General features: G+C 34.5%; 1 protein-coding gene across 1 annotated transcript; it reads left to right on the top strand.

The window, feature by feature from the left end:
• Positions 1-3,937: 3,937 nt before the first annotated feature.
• LOC123193129 (partner of Y14 and mago-like) lies at positions 3,938-17,736 on the top strand. Its single transcript, XM_044605913.1, has 5 exons — positions 3,938-4,007; positions 4,764-4,822; positions 5,280-5,399; positions 16,303-16,551; positions 17,487-17,736. Exons 1-5 carry the CDS (start codon positions 3,938-3,940, stop codon positions 17,625-17,627), a joined length of 639 nt encoding a protein of 212 aa, XP_044461848.1. The 3' UTR covers positions 17,628-17,736.
• The last annotated feature ends 1,559 nt before the right edge of the window (positions 17,737-19,295 follow it).

The raw sequence follows: 19,295 nt of genomic DNA, 5'->3' as shown, positions 1-19,295 counted from the left end.
GTTTGCAAATTGAAGAGATCGCTTTATAGACTGAAACAGTCTCCAAGACAGTGGTACAAGCGATTTGATCAATTTATGATGAAGCATAGCTACACAAGAAGTAAGTATGATAATTGTGTATATTTTCGCAGGCTACAAGATGAGTTTTTTATTTATCTATTATTGTATGTTGAGACTGCTAAAAACCCTATAGATATGATGACCAAGGTGGTAACAACGATCAAGTTCAATCAATGTTTGAACTTGATCAACATCCTGCCAGCTTAAATTACGTCGAAAGGGCGCATTTGAAGTGGTCGTTGAAGAAGAAAGTATAAAGGAAATTTGGTGGGACTCGCTAAATCGCCAAGGTAGAGATTATTGAAATAAGTGGCTCTTTATGTCCCACATCTATAAATTTAATCTTTTTGTATTTTACTAAAGGTTATAAATAGAGGCTTTAGTTATAGTTCAAAATCATCCCTAAGACAGTTGTAGTCAAATACAATTGTATTGAGAAAATCCTATTATTAGGGATCTCTAATATTTTATTTTTCCTTTGTAACTATTCTTTGAAGATAGTGAAAGTAGTCAGTGGCACCGAGGACATAAGTACATTTACCGAATCTCATAAATTCTTGTGTTCTCTTTCTTTTATTTTTCTGCATTTTATTTTCTGCTTTAATTATTATTATATTCAATAGCATAAAAGTTGTGTTTTGTATTTCCGCTGCACAACACCAACCATCAATTATCCACCTTCTCATGTTACTATAGGTACCATAACCAAACCTCAATCACAAGCAGACCTTTTACCTACTCCTAATATTCCCAAAGTTTAAGATACCTTCCCTTCTAAGTCTCACAGACCAATGACAAGTAGGGAAATATATGAAAAAAGGGCAAGAGGTTATGCTTTTTGTGTAATGATAAATACACCTTTGGCCATAAATGCAAGAAAAAATAGTTGTATAACTTACAGCTTTAGGTAGATGTAGGAGAAGAGGATGAACTTCCACTGGAGATTGAAGATGTGGAATATGGAGAAGGGCCAAGTTTACTACATTTGTCATTAAATGCCTTGAATAGTGCAGAGGGTCCTAGAGTTATGAGATTGAAAGGGCTGTATGGGAAGTGGTCCATTTTTATTTTAGTGGACTCGGGTAGTACTCATAATTTTCTAGCAAGAGAAACAACTATGAGATTGGGGTGTTTACTTAAACCTGTTGAAGGCACTAAGGTATCAGTGGCTAACGGTCAACAACTACTATGCAATTCGTAATACGAAAGGTTCCAATGGAAGACTCAAGGGCAGGTTGTCATAGTTGATGCTTACATCTTGCCTCTTGAAAACTATGACTTAATCTTGGGGGCTTAATGGTTGGCTACACTTGGAGACATAACTTGAAACTTTAAGGCTCTAAGGATGGCATTTACACAAGGTGGTCAACAGAGAGTTTTACAAGGACACAAAGGGAAAGGGTTATCAATTGTCAACCATAACAGGTTATACAAGTTATTAAAAAGGAACCAGCAATTGGCTTCCATCCAGGTATTAATGCAATCCAAGGAAATGGAGTTGGTGATGTTGCAAACGGTAGGAGAAATAAATGTAAAGGAATGGAAGGAGTTGGCCTCACTTTTAGAAGAGTTCCAAGATGTTTTTAAGGAGAAGTTAGAGTTGCCTCTTTCAAGGCCACAAGATCATCATCTCACTTTAAAAGAGAATGCGTAACCAATGAATTTGAGACCATACAGTTACAACTGTCTTCAGAAGGATGTAATTGAGGGAATGGTAGGAGAAATGCTTGATTCTGGAGTTATAAGGCCCAACACCAGTCCTTATTCAAGTCCCATTGTCTTGGTTAAGAAAAAAGATGGGTCATGGAGGTTGTGTGTAGACTATAGAAGCTTAAATTAGTCCACAGTCAAGAACAAATATCACATTCCTATTGTAAAAGACTTGTTGGATGAATTAGGACAAACCAAGGTATTTTTGAAAATCGACTTAAGGTCGAGATATTGGCAAATACGCATGCATACTGACTCCATTGAGAAGACAACGTTCAAAACCCATGAAGGTCACTATGACTTCGTTGTTATGCCTTTCGGTTTAGCCAATGCACCCTCCACCTTTCAAGATTTGATGAACTCCATATTCAAGGCTTACTTGAGGCGATTTGTGTTGGTATTTTTTGATGACATCCTCATTTATAGTAAGGACAAAATGGAGCATTTATCTCACCTAGAATCAGTGCTTAGACTGTTAAGGAATAACAAGTTGGTGGCTAAAAAGAATAAGTGCTCTTTTGGGTGTACTCAGATATCATATTTGGGTTACATTATTTCAGACCAAGGGGTTATGACTGATCCAGCCAAGGTTAAAGCAGTAGAGGAATGGCTGGTTCCGAAGTCTGTCAAGTAATTGAGAGGCTTTCTAGGCCTTACCAGGTATTATAGAAAGTTTGTTCGAAATTATGGTCATATAGCTAGACCATTGCTAGAACTACTCAAGGCAAACTCTTTTCATTGGAATAGTTCAACACATGAAGCATTTGACAAATTAAAAAGAGCCATGGTGATTGCCCTTGTTCTGGCTTTACCAAACTTCAACAAAAAATTTATGATTGAAACAGATGCATGTGGTGAAGGAATTGGTGTTATATTAATGCAAGATGGTCATCCGCTGGCATACATAAGTAAGTCTCTGTCTCCTAAAAATCAATTACTTTCAGTTTATGAGAAGGAGATGCTTGTTATTCTTTATGCCATCAAGAAATGGGAGCATTATTTGGTGGACCAACACTTCCTTATAAAAACGGATCATCAAAGCCTAAAGCATTTATTAGAGCAGAAGGTCACTGCTCCCTCACAGCAAGCCTGGGTTGCCAAATTGATACAGTATAGTTATGAAATAGTGTATAAGAAAGGAAAAGAAAATTTAACTACAGATGCCTTATCCCGATTACATGCTATGGAATCTAATTGTTTGATTATAAGTCTGCTACCATCTGAATTTTTGAAGAAAGTGGAAGAGTCATGGCTTAAGGATGACCATTTGCAAACCATTATTAATGCAAAGAAACAAGATCCAACAGCACATCCAGAATACACTTGGCAGTAGAACCAATTAAAGAGGCAGGGAAAATTTGTAGTGGGCAAAGATTTGCCTTTACAAAATGAGTTGATTGCTTTGTTTCATGCCTCAACCATGGGAGGGCATTCTGGTGTTAGTGTCACAACTAGAAGGATAAGCTCTATACTTTACTAGAGAGGCTTGTGGAAAGATGTTCAGAATTTCATTCGGACATGTGAAATTTGCCAAAGATTCAAACCAGAAAATATTGCCTCTCTAGGTCTATTACAGCCGCTGCCTATTCCGACGGGAGTCTTCACTGATGTTACTATAGACTTTATCGAGGGGTTACCGAAGTCGCAAGGAAGATCGGTAATCTTAGTAGTGGTTGACCGACCCACTAAGTTTAGCCATTTCATAGGGTTGAAACATCCTTTTTCTGTTGTAACAGTTGCACAAGTCTTTCTGGACAACATTTATAGATTACATGGTCTTCCCAATACCATTATTAGTGATCATGGACCTACCTTCATCAGTCAATTCTGGCAGGAAATGTTCAAACTGCTGGGAGTCGGCTTGCAATTTTCCATAGCCTATCATCCGCAAACAGACGGCCAAATAGAGGTTGTTAATCGGTGTCTAGAAAATTATCTTCGCTGCATGGTTGGAGATTTACCCCACACATGGTTTCGTTAGTTATCTTTAGCCGAGTTTTGGTATAATACTTCGTACCACTCGAGTATTCATATGTCCCCATTTGAAGCTCTATATGGCTATTCACCACCAATACATGTACTATATTTTCCTAATGATTCACGGATTGCGGCTGTTGATGCTTTTCTTCGATCTCGCGAAGACACTATCCTAGTGTTCTAACGAAACATGGCAAGGGCTCAACATAGGATGAAGATGTTCGCTGATAAAAAGAGGACAGAGAGGAGATTTGACATTGGTGATTGGGTTTACCTCAAGCTCCAACCTTATTGACAAACTTCTCTGCACCAGGGATGCCCAAAACTTCAAGCTCGCTATTATGGCCCTTTTCAAATTGTGGACAAGGTGGGAGCAGTAGCATATAAACTCCAGTTACCAGCTATGCTGAAATACATAATGTGTTTCACGTGTCCTTGCTCAAACCGGTGAATGCTTCCATTAAATCTTCAAGTATTCTGCCACCACGAGTGCCACTATTTGAACGCATTCCCCAGGCTGTGCTAGATCGATGGATGGTAAAACGTCAGAATACAACAGCAACTCAAGTTTTAATTCAATGGTAGGGATTTTCGCAGGTTGCATAACATGGGAGTTCGTTGATGAAATGCGTCAACGGTTTCCTCAGTTCTCCCTTAAGGACAAGGTTGCCAAAGGGGAGGAAATTGTTACGAATTTGAACGAATGCAACCATCCAGGAAGGACTTAGATTGCAATGCAGTGTTTTGGCAAGATTAATGAAGTGCTTAGTTTAAGAGAATAAAAGGGACGGTGTCGTTTTGCAAACTAAGTAAATAATGTAGAAGAAGAAGTTGAATCTGCTGACTTGGCGGAATTAGAATTTTGTATAAATACGTGTAATGCAATTTTAAAAGGCAATGAAGTTCTTAGTCATCTTCTCCCACACTCTCTGCATGTTTTCCCTCTCTCTCTAGATTTTTCTCAATTTGAAATTCTTCTCATTCTGAAATTCTTCTTCTTCTAACTCTTGGCGACTGAACGCGTCATTATGTCCCTCAAGATGAAGTCGTTGTCTATCAGTCCAAAGGTGCTCTGGTAAAGTTCTTTTGAATCTACCATATTTAATCTCTTACTTCAATTTATGTTAGAACATTTTCAATTTTGTTTCAGTTTTTATATCGTCATGGGATTCTTCAGAAGATCAAATATCTAGGGATTTTAAATTGAAATTTTGGTGTCAATTCATAATGTATTTAAATTAGCTTAATGAATGTGAGTGTGTCTGATATCTTGAAGAAATACAATTGATCTTATTATGAATTTGTACTGGCAAGTAGAGAAATCTCAATTTATGTTCTTTCGGAGGAAATATTACTTCTTTTATAAACAATGTCGGTTAATGCTTTAGGATTTAATTCTTTTTGTGGAAGTTTCACTGCAAATGGTAGAAAAATTGTAGTTTACTGTTTAGGCTGTTTTGTTGTGTTGATGGATCAGTGAGTAAAAGTTGATGCTGAAAACTGACTTTTTCTTATAAAAATTTTTTAGTCAGTTGAAAAAGGAGTTAATAGCATTGCAGGAGGTGCCTCCTGGTTATGATCCAGTTATTGATTCAAAACCAAAGACTAAGTCCGCTAAAAGAAATGAAAGAAAGAAAGAGAAGCGGCTACAGGTATGTTAAAGTTTATGGTATTTTATTTTTACTAATGGATGTTTCTTTTTAGCCTTATTCGATCTTTCAGCTTAACAAACCAAATTTTAAATTGATTTCTGTCCACTGTAAGGTTGTGTTGGCCACAACATGATGTGATTGATCATTGATGTTCAGCAATATATCCTTAATTCTAAGAAGTAGATTTAATTTTTTGTTTTCAAATCCATTAGTTGAAGGCCCATAATCTTTTCCATTTAGTGAACCTTTTCCATATGTTACCTCACTATTGTGAGTGAACTGACTTTTATGTCCTTCTTAGTTCTTACTCCTTTTTGTATTAGATTTCAGCTAGCAATTTTACGGAAAACTTTTTCAGAAACTTATTCAAAGGGTAAAAATTTGAAAATACACTTTAGGGACAAGTAATTGTTAAAGGCTGTTAGATTTATTAAATGATGAAGATAGACGTAATTTGAGGTTCTAATATTTGATATTTCTTTTAATTTTAAGGAATAATTTTATATAATCCTTGTGAGATCATTTAATTTGGAGCACACCAACACTTCTTTGAAACCATCAAAAACCACCATGATTGTCTAAAAGCCCCACTTAGATGAGAGTTCTAATAATCTTAGGGGACTTTTAATGATGATAGTTTTTTTATGGTTTTCGAAAAGTTTTGGTGAACCTCAAATTACATAGTCTCACTAGGGTTTTGAAAGCTACCTTAATTTTAGAAATCACTTATAATTAAAAAAAAAAAAAGAATTCAATGAACTAATAATGATTAAAGTATTAAAAAAATCAACAAGTGTCACTTGTTGACTATTTTACATTTTTTTAATTAAGGATTTTCTATTAGAGATGATAATTTCAATCCAATTTCAGGGGTCTTGACTGTCTCCAACCTTAATGGGGAGGAGATTTTCTAATAGAAATAGAGAAGGGAACATAGATGGGGATAAAAAAATTCTTGCAATAGGGGACGGGTCGGGGATGGGGATATATGTATTCTGTCCCTGTCTCCGTCTCAGTCGCCATCCCTTTATATTAATATATTTATTTAAAATACTAACAGATTTCTATAGTTTTAGATTATTTATATTTTTCAAATTTATTTATGTTTTTGTTGTGCATATTAAAGTAGTTAATATATTATATTATGATATTTGAAATAGTGGGTTGGTTTTAATTTTATTTAATTTTGTTATTTAATATATTTATATTATGTTTAGAGGGTATAAGGAGGAGATTTTTTCCTGCGGGGACGGAGAGAAGATTTTTTTTTTTTGCGGGAAAGGGATGGGGAATCATTTTCATCCTTGTAACGGGGATGGAGATTGAGATCCCTTTCCCACCTCTTCTCTTTGCCATCCCTATTTCCCATCAATATTAGTTTAGTGGCATATATGTCTTTTAAAATCATTTTAGTCATATTTAACTATAACCAGTGGTGTTTAGTTCCCTTTTAGTGTATTTGTAAACTTCTCTTCTTTCCTAATGAGTTTATGGAAAATTTGTCAGCAAATTCATAATAATCCATTAGCTTTGGTAAAGGAACGTAGTAGGATAACAAGATTAATTCTATACACCCCTTGTACAATCATTTCATTTTAGCATACTAAAGGTTTTCAAAAACCAACCTACCATTACCATGTTGTCTAGTTTTGTGTTTTGAAACCTAGACTAGATCTATTGGTCGACTTGATCTGACTAGGACATGATAGCTACTTTGGTTCAATTCAAACTAGTTTCAGTAATTGGCTTAGATTAACTTGTGGTCGAATTGGACAAATTGCAATGAGTTATAGCTCAAACGTCAAGTCAATTCAACAATATCCCAATAGCTTCTTAGTCTTCCTCAATTTGAAACACATCGTTTTGATACTTTGTCAACTCTGTTTCATCTCTTTGCATCGTCACAACCTTTATCCTCTTACACCCCTTTGGCATCAAAAATCTTATGATTCATCTTCAGTTTTCCCTTTCACAAACAGAACTATAGCATGGGAAAAAGATTTTGTGGACAGATAGATTTTTCAGGAGGCAAAGGGTGGTGGAGAGGAGGTTGGACTAGAGGGAGAGATCCCTTAGGGTTTACAGAGTGGACAAAGTTGAAGAATTGCAGTCTTATGTGTGACTTAAGTGTCATTAAGTCAATCTTTCAATGCTATTTTCTCTCTCTTTTTTTTTTAATATGAAATATGCTGAAATTTATATTCCAAGAAGGAAAAGAATAAAAAACACTTTTATAGAAAATTATCTGCAAAAATGCACTTTCTACGTAAACATTATAAAATTTATGTTGTTGGTCAAATTTTTTTTTTTTTACATTTGTATTTTACATATTACAATTCGATAATGAATATTAAAAATTCAAAGTTGATCCAATAATAATTTTATACTTTTGTATCATGATTTTCAAAAATGGTAATTCATAAGTCATTTTTCCTATATCAACTGTGAAGAATAAAGAGAAAAAGAAAAGTATTTAAATTGATTTAGTGAAGATATATGATATATATATTTGGAATTGTTGAGGATGAAGCAATTTAAACATGGAACTTCTTGCATGTGACTGGGCACAAATATCTCTGGGTTAGAAATAATTTTATTTAAAGTTGTCTAATAGATATATTTAATATATATATATATAAAATTTTATTTTATGTCGCTAATGTCACCAGTCATACCAGCTGATAAGATTGGTATTGACTTGGACCAACCCCTTGACTGATACAAGGCCTGGTCTGGGATTGAAAACATTGGTCTAGTTAGGTTGTCTAATGATAAGACATTAATGTCTTTGCAAAATTTTACTAAATATATTTTGGAAGCTTTGTCTTTTGTACATCAAAAACCCAAATTCTTAGATCAAAATTCATAACACCACATCTTTCTAACTTTATTAGAAATCTAAATCTATTTTCACAACTCAAAGCCAAAATCCATTTACATCCGTAACCCAACGAATATTTTGTGAGTTTTGAGAAGGTAATTGAGAGAGGAGTGATTAAGGGAGAGTACACAACTGGTTTTGGTGCTAAAGATAGGCTCACTGTGATGTGGTTGTTGGTGGCTCTTGTTATATGCAATCTGATGAGTAGAAACGAGGGCAGAGGGAATGAAGAGATGAAAAGAGGAGAAGAAGAGTGAGGGGGGATAAGAGGAAAAGCAGAGAAATCAAATAGTGGAAGTTTTTTTATTCTGTAAAGATCAAAATATATGTGATTAAATTTTACAAAATTTATATTATCAACAAGGGGTATTTTATAGTTTTTGAAAACTTGACTGTGTTTACATATCAATGATATAGGGGTACATGGAATTCTTTCTAGGATGATGTTTCTGAAAATTGTCATTGTGAACTATGTTCGATCTTCTTCCATGGTAAGAAATAGTATTTGTACCAATTATACCCAAATTGTGGGTTTTTACTGTTAACACCGCCTTTAAACATTTTTGTAGTGTTAGTTAAATACCACAAGATTGCAAGTGTTTGGAAGGTGTTACTTTGTTGTAATGAACTTAGACTTACAATTCTTTCCTTTTAAGGCGTAACAATACTACGACATGCTTATACTTCTTAAGTTAATACTTCCTCATGAACTATGCGATGCATGGATAATATTTTGTTCAATTCTTTTTTGGAAATTTTATTGCAGGGGTTATATTCCATGGGTTTTAGTGATTTGAAATGGTGTATGATATTCTTTGAATTTAATTACTTTTGTAATTATGTGTTAGGAGATTGGACTTTTTCTATTGATTCTGATTAAGTTAATCTTGAAAACTTAGAATTGTCTTACTGTTTACATAAATAACTTGTTATAATTGCATCTACAGTAGGCTTAATTGTTGATGTCGGAGATAGCATTTTGATGAATGAATATAATAGTTTGTTTCTTCTAATCTCTCTTGGATCCTTAATTGTTCTTCCCCCATTTTTCTCTGTCTTAACTCTTTTCTCTTAGTTTCCTTTCTCCTCTTTATTTGCATTTGTTAAAAACAAGGATAAGAGAAAATAAAATGCTGATAATATCATTCATAATATTTTCTCAAATACGGTTAAAAAATCTCATTCATTAAGCCTTAGAAAGTCATCGAAGCATTCAATAGTCCGAACAATATCACCAAAAATTCATTATGACTATCGTGAGTATGGGAACAGTCTTCTCTACATCTTCCTTTCTCATTTGGATTTGATGATAACACAATCTCAAGTCAAATTTGCTAAATACTACTGCCCTAAAAAGCTCATCCAACAATTTATCTATAGTAGCTATTGGAAATTTATCCGGTATGGTAATACAGTTCAATGCACAGTAATCAACACAAAATCTTCACCCTCTGTCTTTCTTCTTCGCTAACAACATCAGACTGGCAAATGGACTTAAACTGTGCGGATAATCCTGATTGCCATGATCTCCTTCACTATTCTCTCAATTTTGTTTTTTTGAAAGTGCGGGTAATGGTAAGGGCGTAGTTTAGGCGGTTGAACCGAAGGGATTAGTCTAATGGCATGGTCTTAAAGCCTTTTGGGAGATAGTTCAGTGGGTTCTCGGAACAAGGCTTTATACTCCTCAATCATTTCCCCCAGTCTCTCTTCTAACTTCGACACCCCCTCTTCCTCAGATTGCACCATTCCATAAAAATCCACCTAGAAGCCTTCACCCCCATGCCTTGTTGCGTGTACAATACCCTACAGTGATGACTCTAATTTGCTCAAGGAAGCATATCCTTGGATTAATGCCTTTTTCCCCCCTATTGAAACCTCATTGTCTGGAGCTTCCAAGTAACCTTCATCTCTTTTATTTTCCACAACCAGTCAACTCCCAGAATAACATCCATGTTACCCAAGTGAAGCGGAAGAGTTGCCGAGACCCCTTGAAATTTTTACTCCATTTTATCACATCTTCTGGCTCCTTTTACTTTCCTTTCATCCCCTAAAGTGACAACAAAAGTCGTCGGCATTATCGGAAGCTTCAATTCTTCAACTAGTTTACTAGAAATAAAGTTGTGGGTTGCCTTACTATCTAACAGAAGTACTACATTTCTGCCATTCACCGTGCCTCTAAGCTTCATAGTTTTAGGTGTGTGTATTTGGAGTATTGGATTGGGCTGAAGTGGTGGCTCGGTGGATGGTTGTTTCAGATGTTAAAACATTTTGGGCTTGGTAGGTCAGGGCAGGTAGGGACCCTTTAGGAGTATTTAGATATGTTTGATGAGCTTTACCCGAGAGCTGGGATAAGGGAGGACTAGGCTTTGAGCATCTTCCTTTCCAGATTAATTGACTTTCTTCAAATTCCTATACAAATGTTTAGGCCTAAGTCACTGGGAGAGGCATATTCTCTAATCAAATTGCAGGAAACGACAATTGCTGCTTTTAAAGAGCAGTTAAGACGTGCAGTAAAAACACCCCATATTGGAACCTCAAACACTTACAAAACTCCACGTAATTACCCTCCCAATGACCACCCTTTAACAACCAAGACACAGTCAAACACACAACTAAACAAACATCCACTCCATACAGGACTCCTGCCCACCCGTAACCTACCCAGAGTACCACACTTAGCCAATCCTAAGAATGGCATAACTTTATATAGTAAAGGATTGGATGAAAGAAGAGCCAAGGTACTCTATTTTTGGTGTGACGAGTGGTATGCATTTGGCCAGAAATGTAGGAAGAAACAAGTATATACATTATAACTCCAAGTGGATACTGGAGAGGAGGATTAAAATGAAGGAGGATTAGGGGAAGAGGAGTCCAGCTTAATGCAACTGTCCTTACATGCATTGAGTGGAGCTAACAGTCCTAGAGTAATGAGATTGAAGGGTATCTGTGGAAGCAAGCCATTGTTTATACTAATAGACTTAGGAAGTACTCATGATTTCACAACTAGATGAGGGTGTCTTGAAGGAGGTGGAAGGAACAAGGGTGAGAGTGGCTAACGGAGAGACATTGCAGTGCAAGAGGATGTGTGAAAACAGGGAGATATTCTGTGGAATTTTTAGGAGTTGAGAATCAATTATATTCAGGAGGGTAGGGGACATATTTTACAAGGGCAGAAGGGAAATGAATTGTCTGTTATTAGGTGGAATAGAATGCAGAAGCCGCTAGAAAGGAACTCTCAATTGTCATCCATCCAGCTCATATGACCTAACAAGGAGACTGGTTCCTTTATGTTACAAGCTAGTAAGGATTCACTAGCCTTTCCTTTAACAGAATTACGGTTACTACTCCAATAGTTTGAGGATGTTTTTCAGGAGCCTACAGGTCTACCCCATCCAGAGGGCACAACCACGGAATAATCCTTAAGGAAGGGGCACAACCAGTGAATTTAAGGCCCTATAGACACAACAGTATGCAGAAGGACATCATAGAGAAAATGGTGCTAGAAATGTTGGATACACCAGTTCTTACTCAAGTCTTATTTTACTAGTGAGGAAAAAAATGGCACATGGAGGTTTTGTGTACACTATAGGAGCCTCAACATGGTAATTATAAAGAACAAATACCCTATTCCTATCATTCAAGAATTGTTAGATGAACTTGGAGGAGTCACATTGTTTTAAAAAACTGATTTAAAATCTAGATATTGGCAAATAAAAATACACCCCTCCTCTATTGAAAAACAACCTTCAAAACTCATGAAGGCAATCATGAGTTTTTGGTTTTGCTCTTTGGGCTAACCGATGCTCTTTCAACCTTCCAAGATCTTATGAATTCTCTCTTTAGTAGCCATTTAAGGAAATTTATTCTTGGTTTTTTTATGACATACTTGTTTATAGTAAGACTAGAGATGAGCACATACATCACTTGGGAATGGTCTTACAAATCCTTAGGGACAATAAGCTATATGTTAAGAAGAGCAAGTGCTTTTTTGGGTGCATAGAAGTTTCCTATTTAGGCCATATAATTTCAGCCAAAGGGGTCACTATAGACTCTGGAAAAGTCCAAGCTATTACAAGGTGGCTAGTACTAAAAAGTTTAAAACAACTTAGGGGCGTTTGATTTAGAAAATGTTTTATTACTAAAATTAGAGAGTTACCTTAAAGATGGATTACCTTGAAGATTACTAAATATAAATTATCACTAAGTTTGATAAAATTTAATAAAATTAGATAGGTATAAATAATTATAGTATTTGGTTAAGGTAAATAAAATAATACTAGTATATTATTTTATTTAAATACTTTTAGGTATAATTATTCTGAAATATTTTTTTATGTTTGTTATATTAATTGAAAATAAGATTATTTTTGCCTTAAAAAAAATAATAAATAAAGATATAGTTATAATAAAATGAGGATTACCTTGATAATCTTTTAATACCTAAGGTGAAAGTGGTAATCAAAGTATCTCTTATATTACCTGTCATATCACTATTTATAATAGAACATTACCGAAATCTTTTATTACTTATAAATCAAACAAAATAATATAAGTAATAAAAAATAGATTACCAGAGTAATCTTTAATGCTTCTTAACCAAACGCCTCTTTAGGGGCTTCTTAGGTCTTACAAGCTACTATAGGAAATTTGTGAGAAACTATGGGCAGGTTGCAAGACCACTTATTGATTTATTGAAGAAGGAAGCATTCCAATGGAGCTTGGTAGCACATATGGCTTTTGAGGCACTTACAGCGGCTATGACTTCAACCCTAGTTTTGGCTTTGCTTGTAGGCTTGAATATGACCTGAGTCGGCTCGGTCTCGAAAATCGATTCGACTCAATTTAGTTGTGCTCAAATTTGTTTGATTTAAATTCGGACCGAACTCAAGCCAGAAGATTTGGTTTGTTTTTTAATTCAAGCCGAAGTCAAGCTAAAGGGTGTTTGGGTTGGTTCAGCTCGAATCTGACTTTAATTGGGGGCTCGAATCAGTAATTCGAATTCATGGTTTGATTCAGCTTGAATACATGACTCGAATCAGCTCGAATTCAGTAGTTTGAATTGACAATTTGAATTCATGACTCGATTGGGATCGAATCTGTGGCTTAAATAAAAATTTTTAATATTATTTGGGTAAAATGTTATTTTGTCAATGAACTACGAACTCGAGCCACGAATCCGAGTCATGCATTCGGACTGTCAATTTGACCCATTAATTCTAGTTGAACCGAGGTACAAATTCGAATAATTGATTCATTCTACGAAATTGATCTAAACTCAAACTGAACTGAGTTGAGCCATTTTTTATTCAAGCCAAACTCAATCGGATTTAATTTTGGCTTGACAAACTCGAGCTGAACTTGAGCCGAACTATTTTCTGCTCAAGCCGAACTCGAGCCAAGGGGTGTTTGGACTCGACCCGACTCGAATCCACCTACCCCTATTTGCTTGATTTTTCTAAGCCATTACTAATAGAGATTGATGCCAATGGAGAGGGAATAGGGGTTGTTCTAATGCAAGAAGGACATCCCATCGCTTATATAAGGAAAATATTATCCCCAAAAAACTAGCTCATCCATATATGAAAAGACAATATTGGTAATACTATGGGCCATTTAAAAATGGGAGGCCTGCCTCATGAATCATCACTTTGTGAATAAAATAATCATTAGAATTTCTAATACTTATTGGAGCAAAGGATAACTACCCCATTACAACAAGCTTGTATTGTAAAGTTGATGCAATATGACTATGAAATCCAGTATAGGAAAGGGAGAGAAAACACTGTGGTTGATGCCTTATCCAAGGTCTCAGAAATAGAGTTTAACAGCCTAACAACTACTCTACTGCTATTTGATTTACTTGATAGAATTGAACAATCTTGCAAGCCTAATACTCAGTTATAGAGCATCATATCTGCCAAGCACCAATTCCTAACTCCTATGACAATTATTCATGGGAACAAGGAATATTAAAGAGGAAGGGAAAATTTGTTTTGGGAAATGATTCGACCCTTAGACAGGACTTTATTTCATTCTTTCAAAACATAGCTTTGGGTGGCCATTATGGAGTTAATGTCATTGTTCGAAAGCTAACTTCTTTGGTTTACTAGAAAGGAATTTGGATGGATGTTAGGAACCATATTTGTAGCTGGTAGGTCTGCCAATAATACAAGTCATAGAATGTAGTTTCTCTAGGGCTCTTGTAGCCATTACTAGTACTAGCCAAGGTGTTTACTGACCTTACAATGGACTTCATTGGAGGGATGTCAAAGTCACATGGTAAGTCAGCCATTTTTGTAGTGGTGGATAGACTTACTAAGTACAACCATTTCATGGCATTAAGCCATCCATTTTCAATCTATGATAACACAAGCCTTCCTAGTTATTGTCTACAAATTACATGGCATTGCTCATACAATTACAACTGATTAGGGCACTATATTTATTAGGAGTTGTTTAAGTGTCAAGGGGTAAGAATTCAACTATCAACAACTTACCATCCACAAATAGATGGCCAAATAGAAGTTGTAAACAAATGTTTAAGAAATTATCTTCGTTGAATGGCAGGGGAGATGTGGTAGATTGGGCACAATGGTTGTCATTTATTTCCTCATATGACACTTTTCAAAGCACTCTATGACTATGCTCCTCCGTTGCATATCCCTTATTTCCCTTATGACTCCAATCTAGAGGATGTCGGCACATTCCTCAGGGCCAAAGAAGCTACCATTCAACTACTGCAGGACCACCTACAAAAAACACAGAATCGAATGAAGATGTTAGTTGACAAAAAGGGGATTGAAAGAGTTTTCCCCATTGGAGTTTGGGTTTATGTCGAGCTCTAACCTTACTGGTAACTCACCATGCACCTAGGGAACCCGAAATTGCAAATAGGATAATTTGGGCCTTTTCAGGTTGTCGACACAGTGGGTTCACTATAAATCTTTTGAAAATTTCTCTGAATTCTTGAATTAAAATTTCCATTCGCACCAATGGCATTCATTGAATTATTTTCCTTATAATCCTATGTTGCACTAGTTAAATATCCAATCTTTTTTGGCCCTCAACTTTTCAATGTGAGATCATCGTAGACCACCCTTTGAGATTTTTGAGTGTTTTAATAATAAACCTAAATTACCTCAGTGGAGATTCCAAACGTTTTGAACTCAACCAAAGAAATTGTTCACTAATGATGATGAAAAATAAAAGAATATGTCTTCTATATTTATGGTATAAACGAGTAGAATAAACAATGAATGCTTGCTGATTGATCAGATAATCAGTAGAAAAAAGGAATAATTTATTGTTATTTATGATTCTACCATATGCCTATTTTGATTTAGTAAAAAATCAGTTTTTTGGTATAGATGCTTATGGCCTCTCCTTCAATGCCTTTTGATAATGATTCCTCTGACATTTCGACCTTTACTTGATTGTCAATGGGTCCATTGTGTGTGCTTGGGGTAGAAGTTTTGTATTAATGTATTGTTATGCTATTAAGTATTTTGATTTAAGTTCTTTTTTTTTCTAAGAGGTGGAATAGAATAACCTAGTTGAAGTGTAATAATCATAAATCTGTAATGCATTGAAAGTCTCATATTAGGTCTCATTCTTCTATGCATTTTGAGGAGTTTATCAGTGTTTATAGCTATTATATTGACACCAAAGAAGAGCTTGACCTAATGCTTTATTTATGTCCTAGTTTATTCTGATTTGACATTAGAAGTATATTGAGAATCATTGAATACTTCTGTTAATGGGGAATAAAATTCTGATGTTCTCATTAATAATTATAAAATATTATATTACAAGCCTATATATAGAACTGTGTCTCAGTTTTTATTCAAGGAAAAAGTTATATGTAGATCCCAATCTCTGTAATATAGGAACTAATTATAATATTAAAAAAAATTCATTCTTCTGTGATCGCATAAAACTGGCCTACATGTATAGGAAACACCCCTTGTTCTATGTCATATTTTTTAATGCAAATTTTTTCTTCTTTTAACATATCCATGGCAGGCTGCTCTTGAAAAGGGCAAGAACTTGGAAGCCACAATAGATGGGGAGACAAATAAGGAAGAAGTGGAACTTGCTGAAAATATAAGTCATGGATTGGAATCTGCCAATTCATTGACATCTCAGATGAATCAACTGTGTGTTTCCACAAATGCAGTTTCAGTGTTCCCTCCATCAGACCCAAAGGATGCTGCGGATGCAGTAGCTGTGAGTCAAGATGTTGATAAAAGAATTCGTGCACTTAAAAAGAAGGTAATTTCATTGTGATTTTGGCCTTAGGTTTTGCATATACTAAAGGAAATTCATTGATTCATCCTTAATTTCTGTACTGTTTGAGGACGGAACATTTCTGCAATGGTAGGCTAGTAAGAGTATTAAAATTTACAGGTTTTGAAGTTCTTTGTGTTAAAGTAGGAAGAAAAGCAAGATATTTAAGCTGAGTAGCATTTAGTTGCTAAGTACCCTTTAACACACGCATTAATTCTTCAAGATTATTGTGGTAACCATTCTCCTATGAAAAGTTGGAGTCCTCTTATTTTATCGCAAGTAATTTATTGTGCTTATGAAATATAGTAATAATAATAATAATGATAATTGTAACTGTGATCATTGTGAGGCTGCAAGTGGCATTACACTTAAAGTAACACATAATCTATTAATGTGGTCGATGATTCTTGCGTTTGGATTTTCATACTTTGAAAATCTTTAGTGTATATAACAAATTGCTCACCAATTTTTCGGTTAAATGCTTAGTAGTTTTCCTTTATAGAAAGTCAATTTAATTTGCTAATTCAACAGAGCTTTGCTTTCTGCACACATTTCTCTCATTTAGTCTGCTGTATTTCTTGTATCCTTCTCTCTCTCTCTCTCTCTCTCTCTATATATATATATATATATTGTGTATATCAATTTAGAGTTATTTAAATCATCAAATGTGGAAAGACACAACAATCTAACAAAGGGTTGAGATGTGTGTATATGAAAAAATTTGAAAAAAAGAATGCTTTGATGGACAGCTTATTTTCCCTCGGAGAAATGTGTCAGCATGGTGTCCTAGATTCGATGTTGTGTTTTTTGTTCTTCCTAGATCAGATCTTGTTTGCTATTTTGGCTGCTGTGTAGATATGCCATAGGTGTTGTAACTTGAAGTTTAAAAAATTAGTGTATTTTATGTACATGGACTGCAGATCCGTCTTGCAGAAGCTCAACAACAAAAGACTGGACAGCAGGAAATGAATCCGGAGCAGCTAGAGAAGTTGTCGAAACTTGAAGGTTGGACGGAGGAGCTGAAGCTTTTGGAGGATAGAAAGGAGGTGGCATCATCATGATTACGGATTGTGTTCTTTAAATTTGTGTAGCCTTGGTTTATAGTTTGCTTGGTGATGTGAACTCTTTGATTGTGTGAATTGATGTTTCATCTATCAAGATTTGATTCAATGAGTTTGCATATGACCACATCTACATGGATAGAAAGTAAACATAACTCGTTCCAAAATTTTTAATTTATTTTACTCTAAAATCTTCACAGTGAAGAAACGGGATGAGGACTGGACGAGATATAATGATTTATTTTTCATTTTAATTGCTAACTAGACAATGAAATACTAATTTGTACGATTTTTTTTTTTTAAGTTTTGTTGAACGTTCGGGACAAGGTGAACATTCAAGTTTTTATTGACAGAATAAAAGAAATATTCCCTGCACAATTGCTCTGATTAGGAATAATATGGGGCGGGAACCGTTTCCACGTTTGTTTTTAATTATAAAATTTGTATACAAATAATGTATAATTATATAATTAGATAATTTTTAATTAAATATTATTTAATTATATAATAACATATTAAGTATCAACCCTCATGAACTTGTAGGATTATATATTGATGTTTGATTTAATGAATGATTTCATAACGTCTTCCATTGAGTTATGGGCTTGACTTTGCACATATTAGTAGGTTCATGTAAACTATCGAGAGGTAGATGTGAAATTAGTTAATGCATTAATTAAACTCGGATCTTGGATATTATATATAGATCAAGCCTTTGTAGAGTTATAGGAGTGACTTGACTTAGTGGGTTTGTATTTGAGAGACTATAATTCAATATTGATTATGTATTGTATCTGAAAGTATTGATACTATAATTTGAAAATTGTTTATGTATTGTGTTATGTTAGGTCTATTAGCCAATTAAATAATTTGATTTAAAATATTATACTAATTTTAACTAGAGATTCAATGAAAAACGCTAAAATTAGGATTGATGTTGTCATATTTTTTAAAGTTTATTATTAACGATATATTGTATCAAACCCGTATATACATATTTTATATTTTTCTAGTATCTGAATTTTATGACTGCTTTTTAACAAACATTTTTCCACTGTTCACTTTATCATACTTGTCTCATACTAATTTTTTTATTATTGTATTTACTAACTAATTTCTCACTTCACCAACTATCTCTAGTGATGATTCAACTTTTAAACGCACTTAAGTGCCAATATTTCCATTTTTAGCTTAATCGCTCAATTTTTTCCCTCCAAGATAGCAAATTGAAAATCAAAAATAAAAATAAAATGACAACAATCTCCCTCCAAAATGTGAATCGATCTCTCTTTCAATCTTTGTTACACTTCTCTGTCACACGATCTTGCCTTTCCCAGCAGCTTTGGCGTTGAGACTCAAATGCTAGTTAACTGTGATGGTGAGGTTTAATTATGGTTAAGGTTTTGGGGGTATAGATAAAAAGTTTTCAAACTTGTTAAAGAGTTAAAATGTCGTTTTTTAAACTTTTGGTTCTGATATATAAAAGAGTTTAATTTTTAATTTTTTTTTCAAAATTTATGAATGATAAAAATATTATTTTACCCTTATATAGTTATTTTATATATAGAGAAAGAGCTTGATTTTGAGTGGAAAAATGTTATTTATGTCAACTAAAGTAGAAAAGTGTTTTAGGCCAAACCTTGGGTGTGAATTTATTCTGCTTCAAAT

Source organism: Mangifera indica, chromosome 12 (genome assembly GCF_011075055.1).
Source record: "Mangifera indica cultivar Alphonso chromosome 12, CATAS_Mindica_2.1, whole genome shotgun sequence".
In the NCBI taxonomy this organism is placed as follows: domain Eukaryota; kingdom Viridiplantae; phylum Streptophyta; class Magnoliopsida; order Sapindales; family Anacardiaceae; genus Mangifera; species Mangifera indica.
This window is presented reverse-complemented; position numbering and strand designations above follow the sequence as displayed.